We start from the raw sequence: 16806 nt of genomic DNA, 5'->3' as shown, positions 1-16806 counted from the left end.
TCTGGTCATGGCCAGGTTTGGGGATGCAGCTGGGGGGGTTTTGCACCTGCAAGTCCAGGTGAGTGTCTCCAAAAGAGACATCAGGGAGCAATCCATGGTCACTCTCTGCTCTTGGGAAATTCAGTCTGAACTTGATTCTGCCCATGCTGCCAGGATGTTCCAGCAGGCTCGTGGGGTTGTTTTGGGTCCTGATGAGCTTTGAGGGGTCTGGGAAAGGCTTTGGGAAGGGTGGCAGGCTGAGAGAGCCAGAACCTGCAAATATCCCAACTTATTCCTGACACTGCCTTGGCCTCAAGCTCTTCCAAGTTGTTCCACCTCTCTCCATCACCACCATCAGCCACCAACCCTGTGGCGAGATGATTTTCCCCCTGAAGGGAATTTAGGCACAGGGCCAGAAGGGAATTCAGGCCTTTTCCAGCAAAGCTAAATAATCTCAGCAGTAAATGACACCCTGAGTGTCCCCTGATGCTGAGGGACACCCTGGGGCATCCCCCACCCCTCCAGGCAGGACTCAGCCTGGAGCAGAGGGATTCACCTCCCCTCCTTAAACTGCAGCAAAAGCAGTTTGCCATCCTCCCCAAAGCACTGTTAATCATGGATTTTGTGGCTCTTTTCTGGAATTCCTCGCTATCCCACCGAGACAGAATCATTATTTACAATAATTCTAAATGACTCTTAATTACAGCGGCGCAGGTGCTCCTCGGAAGCAGCCGGATCAACATATGGAGGAGAGGTGAGGGATTCTCTGAGCTCAGGGGGAGGTGGGAGAAGCCTCCAGCTCCAGCAGGGATGGTTCCCACCTGGGGGGCTGGAGCTCAGAGAGGTTGAGGAAGGAGTTTTCAGGGAATGCCGAGCTCTGGGAGCGGGAGGGACAGCTGGGCTCCCCCCCGCTGCGGCACAAAGGGAGGCCACGCTTCCAGTTTATACAGTTTAATAGATGTGAAACAAGATACATTTCCTTTGGAGTAATGGATGCATCGATAACAGAAGATAAATGTGAAGGCATAAATATGAGGCGGCACGGAAGGAACCAAACGGAAACGACTGGATGGGTTTGTTCCCCCCTGGGTGTCCACGGGCTCCTTCCTGCTCCTATTTCCCATGGCCAAGCTGGGCCATGGACACAGGGCCTGCAGGAGGGGTGGGGAAGGAGGGTAAAAAAAAAAAAAAGCTGCAAAAAACCCCCCCAAAGTGGTGTTAAAAGGTGACCTGGATTCCTCTAGAGGCTTCTGGAAGGGCCTTGGGAAGGGAACATGTCCAGGGATGGGGAGGGAGGGACAGGGAGTGCAAACTGCCCCAAGGGGTCAGAGTTGTTCTGTCACGAGGAGGACAAATCGTCACCTTAAATGCTCACAAAGAACATCACCTACGACAGCTCTTTACACCTTTACACACTGTATCAATAATTTACTTAGAACTGCAGTAAACAAAATACATTTCTTAAATAATTTACTATTTATTTGTTCAGTTTTTTTTAATCTCTCTGTAAATGTAGTTATTTTTCCTTTTTTTCATTAGTTTTTTCTCTTTGTAACACAAGAAACCGTCTTTGTGCACGTTAGTTCAGATTATTGCGACGTTTAACCTGAATTTCAGTTAAAAAAGAAAGGAGGGGGGGGAAAAAAGCAACAGGACAGTTGGACAGACAAGAAGAATGAATAACTTATTATTGCACTGGCTACAATTCAGTAGTGATTTGGTTTTTTTGTCTGTAATTAGGACAACCTCTAAAGTACAAAAGAAAATGAGCGAGATGTCAGAAGCATCAGCTGTGAGAAGAAGCTGGTGGGGTGATGGTGGAGGGCAGGGAAGCGAGGAAAGAGGAGAAACATTTGGAAAATGAATGGCTGGAATAATTAATTCCACAGAAAACCCAAGGAAACACCACCCATGTAATGCAAAAAACAGCATCTCTGTTTCTCTATAAAAATATGTGCATTATGAAGAGAGAGTTTTTGTGGGTCTATTTTTTTCCAGGTTTTTTTTTTTGTTTGTTTGTTTGTTTCCTCATTTTGTAGCTCACAAATACAGAATTTTTATTTATAGAACTGCTGATATACAGACAATGTCCAGCTCCCAGGCACTCCAGCGTAACGTGACAGCTCAAAAAGGTGCCTCAGGAAAAGTTGAGCATCTTTAAAATAAAAATAAAATTAAAAAAAAAAAACCCAAAAACAAACCAAACAAAACAACAAAACCCCAAGAGAATCCCCCCCAGATCCCAACCACCACCACCTCAGACCCGAATCAATGTGATCGAGGCCACAGAGCGGTGTGGGAGGAACAAAGCCACCCCTGCATCAATCCACCTTCCCCTTAGAAAAGAAACCCCAAAACCTCTTGCCAAATGCCCCAAAACCCCATCCCCAGTTTCGTCCAGCCGCTCGTTTGGTTTCTTTTTCATTTTTCACGTGTGTGTGTGTGTGTTTGTGTGGTTTTTTTGCAAACTTCCACAGCTCCTCCCAGCGAGTGACCGCAGCGAGAGGACAGCCCTGGTGACGGCCGCTCCTGAGCCCTCGCTTTGGAACCCCCACGTTGGTGACAAGCCCTTGAGATCCCCCCTGTCCCCCATCCCAGCAGCTATACTGGGTCATCCGTGCCTTCTTCTGTGGCAACAGTCACGGGGCCCAAGTCCTGCTTGTGCGGGGGGCTCTTGGCAGTGCCCAGCAGCTCTTTGCCCCCCTCTTTGCCGTTGCCCCGCTGAGTTTTTAAGTGATCCTGTTTCCTCGGCTCAGCGTCCGGCCGCGAGTCCGGGGAGGCCAGCGTGGACTGCCCGCTGTCCAGCAGCTCCGAGAGGCTGCTCAAGGAGCCGCCGTCCAGCTGCTCGAAGGAGAAGTTGGGGATGCTGAGGTGCTCCCCTCGGCTCTCCGGGAGCTCCAGGGATTCTCGGTAGGCCGGGAACTCGCAGGACGGGGTTCTCCTCCGCAGCAGGGTGTTCTCGGAGGGTTTGGTGCGCTGGGCCGCCGCTCCCTCGTCCTCCATGGGAGGATCTATAGAAATGCAGGGCGGGCTCATCTTCTTCTTCCTCCGGGCTCCATGGATGTAGTCGGCCTCTGGCTGGACGTGGCCAGGAGGTCGCTGCTTGTCCTCGGCGGGCTCCAGGGCGCCGCCGGAGGGGCAGATCTCGATGGAATGCCGCCGCTGCTCATCGGCCCAGCTGGGCTTGCTGAGGAAGCCCTTGGTGTCGGTGCTGTAGAACTTCTTCAAGTCCTTCTCCCTGCGGGAGAGGCTGCTTGTGCTGCAGTTCTTGAGGGGCACGGGGGACGGGGCCGGGGAGGTGAAGGGCGAGGTGGAGCAGCTGCCGGGGTCCGAGTGCTCCTCTGCCCAGTCTTTGGCTGAGCTGTTGATGTGCCGAACCTCCTCGTCAGCCAGGTCTGAGGGGTCGCCCTGGCAGCCCTCGGGGCCGGGGGGGCTGCTGGGGCTGGGTGGCTGGCTGGGAACGCCGTGCTGGCCACACGTGTGCTTCCGTGCCAGGGGGCCCAGGGGCCGATGTGGGGAGGATGGTGGGGAGCGTGGAGGGGTGGCTGGGAGGGGGGAATGGAGAGGGCTGGGGGTGAGGGTGCTCTGGGACTGCTTTGCTGATGGTTGGGGCTCTCCAGGCTCTGCTTGCTGGCTGTCTTTGTGCTCTGGAGTCTGTCCGTCTACCGAGTCTGTCCGAACAGCCTCCTGGAAGAGGAGGGGAGAGAAGTGAGGTGAGCGCCTGGGGATGTGCTGGGCAGCAGTACCTCCAGTGATGGACACAGAATTATAGAACCACATTGTGTTGGAAGGGGTCTTAAAAAGCTCATCTCCTTCCTCATCCTGCCATGGGCACCTTGCACCAGTCCAGGTTGCTCCAAGCCCCATCCGAGCTGGCCTGGGACACTCACAGGGATGGGGAGCCCGTGGCAGGAGGCAAAGGGTTTGTGAGTCTAACACAGCCCACCTCATCCCTGCCCCATCCTGCCAGTCCTGTCAGACCCTCCTGTACAAGAGGATAAACTTCAGGAGGCTTCATGTTCAGGGCTGGCATCTGCTGGACCTTGGTCTTGCTCCAGCCCCAAATCCTGAGCCAGCACAACCCATCATGATGGAGGGCTCTCCCAAGTGGAGATTGGGCACCTTCTCCCCATACTTTAGCTCTTATTTCCCGAACAGCACAGCCATGAAGATGGAAGCAGGGAAAAAAAAGGGCCTTCCCACATTTGCTGGGAATACATTAAAATTTATGGCACGTTTAATTCTGAAACAGGAATTCCACTTTAGCTCCAAGCAAAGAAACGTGAGAGAGGACTGGGGAAGAAGGGAAGGAACCAGGTGACAAAGCAGGAGTTACCTCTGCGTGCTGCTGGCCCCTCACCTGTCTGCAGAGCAGCTTGCTGAGAGCAGGAGAGCGGGGGCTGCCGTGGGGGACCAGCCCCTTCCAGCGGTGCCGCCCGTCCTGCCCGGGGCAGCGCGCGGCCTCCGCGGGCACCCTCAGCGAGGAGCTGCCCCCCACGGGCTGCGAGCGGGTGGAGCTGATGGATCCTAGGGCAGGACAGAGGGAGCAGTCACTGCTGGGCACGGGGGCTCTCAAGGTTTGAGGCAGAAGCTTCAAGAGGGGAGTGAACACAGGAGGGAGAAGGAAAAACCTGGTGGGCCTGGGTGAAATGCCGAACCTCGGCATAAACCTTGGATTAAAAACCTTGTCCCTCGTCCTGTCTGCTGCTTTGAAGCTCAGCAGGGACGGCAGGGAGCTCACAGATGTTGGGGTGTCTGTGCAGGGCTCTGATCCTTGTGGGACCCTTCTAACTCAAGATATTCTACAACTTCTGCAGCCCCAGGGCAGTTCTCCCACCCAGCCCATCCCAGCCACCACCAGGGGCTGTCCCCAAGGTTCAGCTCAGCTCAGTGTGGTCCCACCAGGAGCTGCTCCAAATGCTCTGACATCCCTGAGCCATGGACAGGCTGGAATCTCTCTCTTCCCAAAGCCTCCCAGGCTGGGTCTGAAGGCCATCCCTCCTCCCCAGCCCATCCGTGGTGCTGCTTTACTGCACTTGGGAGTTGTTTGAAAGATCTTCTCTGGTTTTTGGCTGCAGGATTTATTGTCCTCATTAGTTTGAAACCCAACGTCTGTTCCTGCAGTGCTGCCCAGCTCCGTGTTACAAACACCCTTATCCATCACTCCAAGAGATCTCACCCAGGGGTCAGGGAACTTGAACCCCTGACAAAAGCCATCCAGACACATCACAGTTGCATTTCACAGACAGATTTGTTGGTGGGGACAAAGAAAAGTGAGTGTTTAATAATTTTTCTTTTGGAGCTTTCCTCCAGAACACCACAGAAGGAATTCCCACCCCCACCTCGCTTCTCCCCAGGTTTTTTTTGGGCTCTCTTAGACCCAGAGTTTCAGGCTGAGCCTGTGCTGTTCATGTGCTATTCCAGGCTTTTTAAAGTGCTTTTTATGATGCAGAAAAACTCTGGCATAAAGTCTGTCACAAACATGGTCATAAAATCCAGACCCAATGCTCTACTCCCTGTCCTCAGCTGGAATTTCCTCCTGTTGGACACTTTCCATCGAGCTCTCACATAGGAAACACAAACCCCCTCCAAACTGGATGCTCAGGAGCACTGAAGATCTCTGGAGCTGGATATTTTTTTCTCTTGTTTTTCTAGGAAATCAGCAAACTGCATCTAAAACCAAAATATCCTGAGATCTGCTCATCCCACAGGATTTTCACTGTGTGGTCAGTGGAGGAGATCGGACATCCTGAAGCCCATGAGAACACTCATGGGAGTCTCCATGGGCTGATTTTTATTTGGATATAATTTCTGCATCTGTGACCTGAAGCAGAGTTTGGGCAGCTCAGGAGCAGGACAGCTTGGGGTGCTGTTGGTTTTACCACCAGGTAAAAAGTCATATCCATCATATCCATCCCTCCAGTGCTCTTGGAGAGAAATTGAGGAATTCAGGAAACATCAGAGAATCCTTGGTGGGCTCTACCCACCCCTGCCAACGCCCCAGCAGTTTTATATGGATACAAATCCTCCTTTACAGCCACTCCAGGGATGAAAAGCAGCCCCAGGAGGCTGCCTGTGAAACTCAACCTCTGTTTTCTTTCCTTCACCAGGAATTTGCAGGTGAAATAATAATAAACACTGAGCAGAGAACATGACCTGGCTCCCAGAGAGTCTGAACAAACACAGAGTTCCTTCTCCCAAGGAAATCAGAGCAAATCAGGGTGTGCAAACCCACTGGGCAGTTCTGGCTTTTCAAACCACGCTGGATCAAAGGGAACCAGGCTGGGAAAAGTTCTTGGGAGCCCCTCCAGGAGCACGTGTGCTTTTAGGGAGGCACAGATGTGTTTCAGATCAATTTCCTGTTGTATTTTTGCTTTTAACCTAATAATGAATCCCTCATATCCCACAATATAAACTTTTCTATCCAATTATAGAATACTACCCAAACCCATAAAAAAATTTAAAAACCCCCAACCTCCACCCTAAACCCTCTATTTTACTTTACATATATCACTATATTTTAAAACCTTAAACCCTAAATTTTCCACTACATAATATTACACATTTCTAATCAAAGTACACACTCATAATCTCAATTCCATCATTTAATTAAAAAAACTTTCTCTACAACTTCAAATTAAATACAATACTCTCTTAAAAATCAAAATCTATCAACATAAAAAATCTAAAATTCTCAACACCCAAAATTCCAACAATTTCCCCTTCAAAGCAGCTCGGTATGAGACAGAAATGCATTTTCAGGGAAATGTGCTGGGATGCAGAGGATGAATGCCCCCTCAAAGGCTCTGTGATTCCTGGATTTTGGGGTCTCTCCATGACATTCATTGTATGTCATTCATGACATACAAGGCTGGGCTCAGGAAGAACCAGAGAGTGGTTTCTGATCTTTCTGCTGCCAAAGAAACTCCTGCAGCTCTGAACTCCACGTGTGCTGCTGAAAGGCACTGCCCTGAGGCTGCAGCCTGCCTGAAACACGAGGAATTGTGCTGGAAGCAATCCCAACTCTGGCTTTTATTCCTGGGGATGCTATTGATCCGCAGGCAGGAGTCAGAGGGAATGCACAGCTCCCTTCCCCTCAGCTAAAATCCTGTACCTGTGCCTCGGAGCTTTGCTTCTCCCCAAACACCTGAGCTTGCTGCTGGGGAGGTGATGGCAACGTGGAGTTTTGCAGGATGTGGGGAAGCACTGTGGTGCTGCTGCAACCACACAGGAGTGAGCCCTGCTCAGGCCATGCTTGGCTTGGTTGCTCCCCACTGAACCCCCTGTGGGTGTAACCATGGAGTTGTAAAGATTGGAAAAGACCATGGATTCCAAGCATTAATCCAGCACTGCCAAGGCCGGTGCTAAATCAAGTCCCCAATGCCAGATCCAAAGGTTTTTTAAACACTCCCAGGGATGATGACCCCACCACTGCCCTGGGAGCCTGTTCTGATGCTTGAACACCCTTCCAGTGAAGAAATTTTCTCTGATATCCAATCCAAACCTCCCCCGGCAGAACTTGGGGCTGTTTCCTTTCATCCTGGCCCTATTCCCTGAGAGCAGAGCCCAACCCTACCCCATCCTGTCAGGGATTTGTGGAGAATGAGAAGTTTCCCCCTGAGCTTCTCCAGTCTGAGCCCTCCAAGCTGCATCCCCTTCCCTGGATATGCTCCAGCCCTTCCACATCCTTCTTTTGGTGAGGAACCCAAAACCTTTGCCCCAGGGCAGAGGAATCTGTGAGGGTGGTACCTCTCTGGGCTTTGCAGGGGTAGGTTTCCATCTGCACCTCGTGCAGGGGCAGGGGCGCCGTGGCCGGGGTGACGGGCCGGAACATGTAGCTGTCGTTGGGCAGGGAATGCATCCGGGACACGGAGATCTTCCTGACTGTCAGCAGGTTCTGGGAGTCCTGGGCCCTCAGCGAGGCTGCACTGCCCTGCAGAGCAACAGGAGATAGAGGTGGCATCACCCTCGTGGCAGCAGCAGCTCCCTGGCCACAGAGAGAGGCACAGCTTTCCCAGGCGTCGTCCTGGGAGAAGTCTGCGAGAAGGTAAGAATGATTTCTTGTCATGGATGTATTTTGTGAAACATCCTTTCATTAGGATTTTTCTCCTGAGAAGCTGAGAGGCCTCAGAAAGGAAATGTAAACAATGATTATCTGCTGCTGTGGAATGCAACAGGTGCATCTGTGATTGGTCTCAGGTGGTTGTTTTTAATTAATGGCCAATCACAGTCCAGCTGTCTCAGACTCTCTGGCCAGTCACAAGATTTTATTATCATTCCTTTCCTTTCAAGCCTTCTGATGAAATCCTTCTTCTATTCTTTTAGTATAGTTTTAATATATCATTTTCTTTTACTATAATATATATAATGAAATAATAAATCAGCCTTCTGAAACATGGAGTCAAGATTCTCATCTCTTCCCTTGTCTTGGCTGGACACAATCCCCTCCCAGTTTCCCCTTTTATCTCAAACACAGTGAATCCCTCTGGTTCTCCCTTCACATCAGCCTCCCAGTGACTGATTGAAAACATTTTCCCAGCTGCATGTCTTAAATTAAATGTATTTTGCTTTGCTCTGCCAGCAAAACCTGTCCCTGAGATCCCTCAGGTTTGGAGCTCACCAAGGATCTGGTTAAATCTGGTTTTTAACTTGTATTTCTGGCTTAGAAATGTCTTTGCTCAGCTCCCTGAAGGCGCACGCCCCAAGATGAATTACTCCATGCTTTTACCCTGTGGAGCTTGGCTGGGAAGGGGGGAGCAGCAGGTATTTACAGCTCCTTGGCGTCCAGCTCTGCCAGCTGTGGCTGTGCCCAGCAGCCACCCAGGGCTCTCAGCTGATGGGTGGAAGCCTCAGCAGCCAGTGCCAGCTGGTCCTTGGCCATCCCAGCTCATCAGCCCCACCAGCACAGCCTCACCTGGGCTGGGGGCAGCCAGGGGCTCCTGCTCAGCCCTGAGCCACAAGGAGAACAAAAGGTCTCAGCACCTGAACAGGAGGATCTCAGGATTTGGCTCCTAAAGCTCAGCTTGGCTGTGGCTGGAACAGATGAACAGAAAGCCCTTATTGACATCAGCCACTTCAATTTTTAAAGGTTCAGCTGTTGAGAGCTGACTGAATTAGGGACGTGGGTAAATTTCAAATGAAGTAAGGGCTTGAAATATGAACCATGGATGGGAAATTTGTTGGAGAGCTGCTCTGGACAGTGAGGATGGTTTGGAGGCATCACTGCTGCTCCTCTTCCTTGCTGGGAAACACCTGCTGCACTCCAGAGCCTGATCCCATACCCTGGAAATTGGGATGGGACATTGGGGGTGACTGGGAGCAGAGGGGGTTGAAGCCCTTCTGGTTTGCTGGGAATGTCCCTAGAGCATCCCCTGAATCCCCAGCTCTGGGGATTGCTGGAAGCCTGAGGTGTTGATCCCTCCCTGCCTCAGTTTCCTCAGTATCACAAACAAGTTCTTGCAATAACAATAAAATCAAACCTGACCCTGTTTTCTCCACAAACAAAAGCTCTGCCTGCAGCTCTGGGTTTAACACTTGAAGTCACGCCAAATGCACAATTTAAAGGCTAAAAAGAGGATTTCACTCCTGTCCCACACAGGGCTGATTGCTCTGTGGAAAGGACAAAGGCTGGGAAGGTTGTGGTTGTGAAGGGACAGGTTGGGGACAGCTCAGACACAGCCCCAAAGCACAGCACCACAACGGGTGGGACATCAGCCACCCCAGCCTGGTGGCCTGGGCTTTTGTGGGGTGGTGGCAGGACAAGGTAGAAGGATGAAGGGGACACTTCTCCCCCTCATCACCTCCAGGGTTAAAAGGAGGCTCTGATGTGCTTGGGAGTATTGGAAGATGAGGAAAGCCCAAGGAGAATGAAGTGTTTGCACTCGCAGCCTGTGTGAAGGGAGGTGCCCTCTCTTCCCTCAATTAGAAAAGCGACCTGTGCATTTCCCTGCAGGACTGTTTGTCAGGAGCAACATTCAAACAGCCAATTCCCCATCCCTGTGTAACCAAATCTTTCTCCTCGCCCTAATGGAGCCTGATAGATTTCACAAAAATCTAATTTAATGTAATTTAATCTCCAAGCCCCCACTGATTTCGCGGTAGATTTATTTGTGATCGTGGTGACAAAGCAGTTCCATGTTCACTCTTAATCACAGGCTGCTGACATGGGGTGAGACAATTATCTCACACCCTCCCTCCTCCCTGCACTTCTGATTGTTTTCCTGGAAGGCTGGCAGGGATCAGAGAGCAGGCAGTGTCCCAAAAATCCACCCAGGAACCTCCAAAAATCAACCCAGGGACCTCCAAAAATCAACCCAGGGACCTGCAGCTCCTTGCTGAGGGGCTCTGATAATTCCCAAGTTCTCCATGTCCTAAGCAGAGCCTTGGGGAGCTGCAGGTTTGCAGCAGCACTGAATTGCTGGAGGATCCTCTGGAAATCCCAAAGTGGGATTAAACAGAACCTGTGAAGGGAATTTATCCCATCCCATGCTGCAGGTGCCAGGGCTCCCAGTGCCAGCACTCCCAGGATTTTTGGGATTGCTCATTGGTCCTGCTGCTCTGAAAAATGACAAGGACTGGCTGGGACAGCAGGACAGGGACTTTTATGTGGCTTTTATGGCTCTGAACTTTAAATCCACAACCTGAGAATGAAGTGGGGAGGTGGACTTTGAACTCTCTCTGGAATAATGGCCAGGATAACGTTTCCAGCACCTTCCACCTCCAGGAGCCCTGGGAGCTGCCTCAGGACATGGGGTGGTGGTGACGTCCCTGGGTAGGGGCTGGGACAGCTCCTAGAGTCCTGTCCCTCTGGCTTTGTGTGGGATCTGCTGGTCAGGCTGGTGGGATCCATGCCCTCCCCAGCCCAGCTCTCACCAGGCCTTGGTGCTTCCCCTTGGGGTGCTCCAGGTTCCCGTGCAGCGCCCGGCTCTCCCCAGCCACGGCCCCACTCCTGCTCCCGCCGGTTCCTCTGGACATCTCCAGCTCGATCTCAGCGTCCATCTCAGCGTCCTCCTTGGCCTCCTTGTTGCTCTCCTCCAGGTGCTTCATCAGCACTGCCACCACCACGTTGACCAGGACGAACTGGGCGATGAGGACGAAGGTGACAAAGTAGACGGGGGAGATGACGGGCAGGTAGCTGAGGCAGTGCTTGTCCTCCCGCGTGCACTCCCGCAGCGTGTCCTGCACCAGGGGACACAGGGCAGCCATTGGAGACCCTCTGCTGGGGCTCCAGGGCAGAAACTCATTTATCAAAAATATGGATATTGATCTAGTGCTGATATCCAACTGCGATGGACAAAAACTCTCTAACAGTTTAAAGTTAGAAATCGCACAGCGTGCAGGACAGCTCCCAAATACCACAATTTACAGGTGATTACAGAGTCCTTTTATCGATTTAAGTATTAATTTACAGGTGATTCTAGAATCCTTTTATCTATACAAGTATTGAATACCCAAAATACAAATGCATATTCATAACTTTGGTGCATCCCATTCCACAATATGGTATTGAGTTCAGGTACCATTCAAAAGCTCTATAGCAGTTTAAAGTTTGAAATGGGTTGTGTGTTTTTATGGGGAGGGGTCCCAAATACACCCCTAAATGATGACAGTCCTTTACCTATACAAGTATTGAATACCCAAAATACAAATGCATATTCATAACTTTGGTGCATCCCATTCCATTCATATGGTAATTAGTTCAAATGCCATTAAGCATGTGCAGTTTGTTCTTTGAAATGGGTTGGTGGTCCCTTTCATGGGGAGGGAAATAGTAGGACTTCCTCATTCTCTTTCTACGTTTTTAATGCAAATTTGACAAAGGAACCCATTGGTAGGACTCCCATTCCAGTAATAGAGTTTCAGAGACAAACCTACAATTGTCTTATGTTCTTAAAATCTATTTATCAGTTTCTATATTCTTCATTATAAACCCAGCTAACCAAACATTGTGTCGACAAGCAATCAATTATTAGTTAACTACTAACTCTTAACTTCATCAAGGCCTACCCACTTATTTTAATTAACTCCAATAAAGCTTATCTCTAACTAAAATCTTAGCTCCTCTAAAATCTCTAAATTCCTTAAAGTTTGTCTCAAAACACCAAAAGAACACAAAGTGAGTACAACTGCAACAGGTAAGAGGAAATACGGGGGTCATGGATTACAGCACCCACAAAGAGGGGAATGGTTTGCCCAAAAGTTTTGGATTTCTCATCTCCTGGAGTGTTTCAGGTCAGGTTGGACAGAGCATGGAGCAAGGAAGGTGTCGCTGCCCATGGCAGGGGGTGGCACTGGATGAGCTTTAAGGTCCCTTCCAGCCCAAAGCATTCCATGATCCTGTGACTCTGTGACACATCCCAAAGGCACAGCACCCAGAGCACATGGTTACTCCTCCCAGTCAAAAACCTGGCATCAATTTTCCTTCAAAATTACATCCAGGAACAAAGCATCAGGTTGGGTGAGACTTAGGACAAATCTTGAGAACACACCTGGCTTTTCTAATAGGAAGTCCCATTCTGATGTTTTAAGAGGAAACATTTTTGCTTGCACCCAAGAGTTGCCTAAATCCATTTGAAAACTGTACCTCCAGAGAGGAGGAAGCCCCCAGAGATTGCACACACCTTCATGATCCCGTTCCAGTTGTCCCCCGTGGACACCCTGAAGAGGGTGAGGAAGGCCATGCCGAGGTTGGTGAAGGTGGCGTGGCGGCTCAGGCCCTCACAGGGGTTCTCCTCACTGCAATCTGTGGGGCAGGGAAGGAGCAGCACATCAGCCAAGCCATGCTGGAGTACCCACAGCAGCCCCCAGAGCCACGTCCCATGGATTCATGGCACCAGGGCGTGGTGACATCCTGCTCAGGAGGAGCAGGAGGGACAGGGGGAAAGGTGTTTTCAGCTGGAGAGTCTTGGCACAGGACGGCAGGAGGCGTGGAAATGGTGGGGGTGGAATTCCCATCCCTGGAAACATTCAAGGCCACGGTGGACAGGGTTTGGAGCAAGCTGGGCTAGTGGAAGGTGCCCCTGCCCATGGCAAGGGGTGGCACTGGATGGGCTTTAAAGTCCTTTTCAAGCCAAACCATTCCTTCTGATTTCTGTGATTTTCTCTACTCCTGCTCTACAGCCTCCTTTGTCTGTTTTCCTGTTGATTGCGCCCTCGCCTTGATGATTTTTTACATCCACCACGAGGGATATTTTCACTGAGATAAAGTGGAGCAATTTGACATTTTCCCCCTGAGAATTAATAGCCTAATGAATGCAAATTGAACATATGAAATATCCATCTTCCCATAAAACACAGCCTCATTAAATATCCATTAGGACGGGCAGCAATGGCTCTTGGTTGGGCATTTCAGTCTTAGGTAATTATTCTGAGGTAAATTGGAAGGAAAAACAAAAAAAAAATTCCAAGAAAAACCCACAAATGACCAGTCCTGGGGGAGAGAGGGCTGATGGTTCTTGTGGCTGGCACGGACTGATCAGGAAAAAGGAAGGAATATTCCCATTAAATTGGGCTGGGAAGCAGAGTCCTGCCCCAGTGGGGTTCCCTGGGCTGGCACTGCCCAGGTGTGTGTGGAAACACCACAAGAACCATTTTTCACCCCTGTGACTGAACAAATACACCCATAACTCCAGGGGTGGAATATAAACCCACACTGTCTCACTCAGGGTGGGTGCAGAACTAATTCCTTCCCCGGAATTTGTGAGAGACTGAAAAATAATTTGGTTTTGGTTGAAAGAATTATTCTGCTCTCAGGCACTTGTAATCTGAGCAGAGGGCTGGGCTCATAAAGGGGATTAATGACAGCCATAAACTCTGCTCAGGAAGGGCCCTTCTGGTGCTCCTGGAGCTCTAATTGGGATGGAAATGTTGAGGATGCAGACACAGCTCCCTCCAACAGCATTTTCCAGGCCGGGCAAGGCTGGGGTTTGCTCTGATTTTAGTGATGGGCACATTCCTGAGCAGCTGCAGTCTCCTCAGAGTGGAGGATTAATTAATGCTGGACAAGCAGGAAGCCCTGGATGCCTCCTGATTGACGGAGAGAGGGGAAGGTGATGCTGAGGACGGGGGACAGAGGAGCCCTGGGAGCTGCAGGAGCAGCGGCAGCCAAGTGCAGAGAACTGATGGGCTGTGGGGGAAGCTGTGAGCAGGGCCATGTTTATGGTGGCATCTCTCCAGCAGGAATCTGACCCCCCTCCAGCTCTGCAGACTCGTGCTCTGTCTCCAGTAGCAAACTTGAACAAATCCATGCTGGGCAATGATATTTAAAAAGCAAAGAGTTCCTCTCCAGCCAAGGCTGGCGTTGGCCCTGAATGTGTGTGTGTGTGTCAGAAAGGTTCTGTGTTACATCCTCGTGTGTCAGCTGTGACCCTGAGATCAAGAGAAAACTTCCATCTTCCAGAACATGAGTGTGAAGCTAAGGAAGGCCCAAGAATGAGAGAGAGAGGGAGAAAAGGAAGCAGGCAGATAGCAAATAAACACCAACCGGATGGAGCCAGCGGCCTGGGGCCCATTACTCACCCAGCTTGCCAAACAATTCCACTCCCAGGGCAGCATAGATAAAAAACAGGAGCATAAAAAGTAGGCCAAGGTTCCCTACCTACACAAGGAGAAAGCAGAACAAGGGTCAGGCAAGTCGAGGTCATGAATGAAATCACTCCATCACATTTTCAACACAAGCACAGCAGGGATGGGGGGCCAGAGGAAAATCAGATTTCCGCTGGGACCAGCAGCCTGGTCCCTCTCTGAGTTCTGCTTCAAGGGGCCCAGGGAGGTTTTTGTGTGAGGAAAGGAGCAGAAATGCCCTTGGGGAAAGCAGCAGCTTCTCCATCACCCTGCTCTCTGGAATTTGGCCACCCCAGGGCAGTCTGTGGGGCAGGGCTGCTTTGGGACCTGGGCTCTGGGTTTGGTTTGGGGCCCTTTCCTTTCCTGGGACTCTGAGACAGCAGCAAGCCAGGAGAGGAGCTGCTTTCCACAGGTTTCACAGGCATGGAGGGCTTGCAGTGCTCCAGGGAGAGGAGAACTCCCTGAGCCTTTTCCTTTGCAGGCCCTTCTCAACAAGAGCTTCCCAGATTTCAGCTTTCTGTGTCCCACAGGGAGATCCTGATCCCAAACACCAGCATTGGCAGCTCCAGGTGCTGCTGGAGGTGTTTCAAGTCCCCAGGGCAGCTGAAGGGGGTGACAAGTGACAGGAAAACAGCTCAAAAGCTCTTCACACCACCAGCATCACAGCCCTCCGTGCTGGATCTCATCCCAGCACAGAATCCAAGCCTCAAAAACGTCTCCTGGAGCAGATTTTTGGTGATTCAGGCAGAGAACACGAAGGGCAGAGTGACCTGACCTGCTCCCACCTGCTCCCATTTATCTCTGCTGCCACTTTAATCTCTCTGTTAGCAGCTCCCACCTGAGACAAAGTGAGTTCTCTGCACCACCAGCAGGATTTCATCCCTGAAAAACAAGGAGCTAGGGGGTGACCCAGGCAGTCAGGCCCAGGGATTCCTGATCTCTGAGGTGCATTTTAGTGAACTCTGACTTTGGGAGAGTTTTCTTCTCTGAGGTGGCACAGCCACAGATCTTTTGGTTGTTTGTACTGTGCTTAATTTAATCAGAAAGTTTATCAGTGTGATATCTGTCATTATAAAATTAACACAGCTCTTGCTGATGAAAGAGGGGATTTTTTATATTAAAGAAATGGGAATAGTCCAATCACCCAGTGCAGGCTGTAATTGCTATAAAGCCTAAACTGGCTCTGCAATTTCCCTAACATTATTACAATCCTCCAGGGAATAATAAAGACAAAACAGGGATGTGGATGGCTGGGCTGGGTTATTTCATCTGCCTCTGCTGCCTTCTGGAATAGCTTTTGCTGCTCCTGTCTGCTGGACCACTGATGGTTTGGGAGCCATTAGAAACGAGCAGGCACAAGCACAAGCACCCCACACACACTGCTGGGGAGGCAAATGAGCAAATAATTACAGGGAATTAAAATGAAAGGGATAAACAAACTTTCTTGGTTGAGGCAACAGAAGAGGGTGCTGGGTTTTGCTCTAAGCAGCCTGAGTGCTTTGGTGCCTGAAAAATCAGCCTGGAAACTCAGGGCATTGATGGAATCCCAAACAATTAAGGGTAACGTGGGAGTTATTACCAGGTTATGTGTAAAAGGTGTTATCTGGATTTCCACAAAGAGGAGAGGGAAGAGGGAATGGGGAAGGGAGAGAAGGAGAAGGAGAAGGAGGAGAAGGAGAAGGAGAAGGAGGAGAAAGAAGAGGAAGAGGGAAAGGGAAGGGAGGAAAAGGAAAAGGAAAAGGAAAAGGAAAAGGAAAAGGAAAAGGAAAAGGAAAAGGAAAAGGAAAAGGAAAAGGAAAAGGAGTCCCTGTGGGGGCAGTTCCAAGCTGTTGAAGACAGAGGAGTCTCTTGTACAGGGAATTTATGCGCCATCCATGGATCAAGTGAGACCAGAGAAGGGAAAACAACCCAGAACTTCTGATAGGGAAGTTCCACATCTTATTGCTGTTGGAGGGTGGGATTGGGCTGGACTCCAGTTGTGCTCCCCACCAGGAAGAGCAGAGGCAGCTCAGCAGTGACTGCTGGGATTTGCTTCCACCAGGAGCATTTGAACCCAGATCTGATACAGGAAGGGACTTTGGAAAATATCCCAAATCTGATACAAAAAGGGACTTTGGAAAGCTGGGAATGGGAAAAGAACTAAAGGAAAACCATCAAACAGGAGCCTAAGAGAGCAGCCCTTGCTTCCAAACCCAGCAGCCACCAGACTTAGGAGCAAGGAAATGATCAGTGAGGGATGAGTGGTGTAATTCATTATGGAGCCTT

At 50.4% G+C, this 16806-nt stretch overlaps 1 protein-coding gene across 3 annotated transcripts in view; it reads right to left on the bottom strand.

Moving 5' to 3' along the window:
- Window positions 1–1440: 1440 nt before the first annotated feature.
- Window positions 1441–16806, bottom strand: part of CACNA1H (calcium voltage-gated channel subunit alpha1 H) — a 153294-nt gene continuing 137928 nt past the window's right edge. For 2 of the 3 annotated variants that reach the window (XM_030958025.1, XM_030958026.1), the window contains exons 30-35: window positions 14497–14575; window positions 12600–12721; window positions 10852–11157; window positions 7729–7912; window positions 4316–4506; window positions 1441–3666 (exon numbers count right to left, since the gene is read on the bottom strand). In XM_030958025.1, coding sequence (XP_030813885.1) covers window positions 2581–3666; window positions 4316–4506; window positions 7729–7912; window positions 10852–11157; window positions 12600–12721; window positions 14497–14575 — 1968 coding nt within the window. In that variant the 3' untranslated portion in view covers window positions 1441–2580. The remainder of the gene's footprint in view (window positions 3667–4315; window positions 4507–7728; window positions 7913–10851; window positions 11158–12599; window positions 12722–14496; window positions 14576–16806) is intronic. The other variant, XM_030958027.1, reaches the window with a different exon arrangement.

Source organism: Camarhynchus parvulus, chromosome 14 (genome assembly GCF_901933205.1).
Source record: "Camarhynchus parvulus chromosome 14, STF_HiC, whole genome shotgun sequence".
NCBI lineage: Eukaryota > Metazoa > Chordata > Aves > Passeriformes > Thraupidae > Camarhynchus > Camarhynchus parvulus.
The sequence above is the reverse complement of the archived record's forward strand: the minus strand, read 5'-3'. Positions and strand labels throughout refer to the sequence as shown.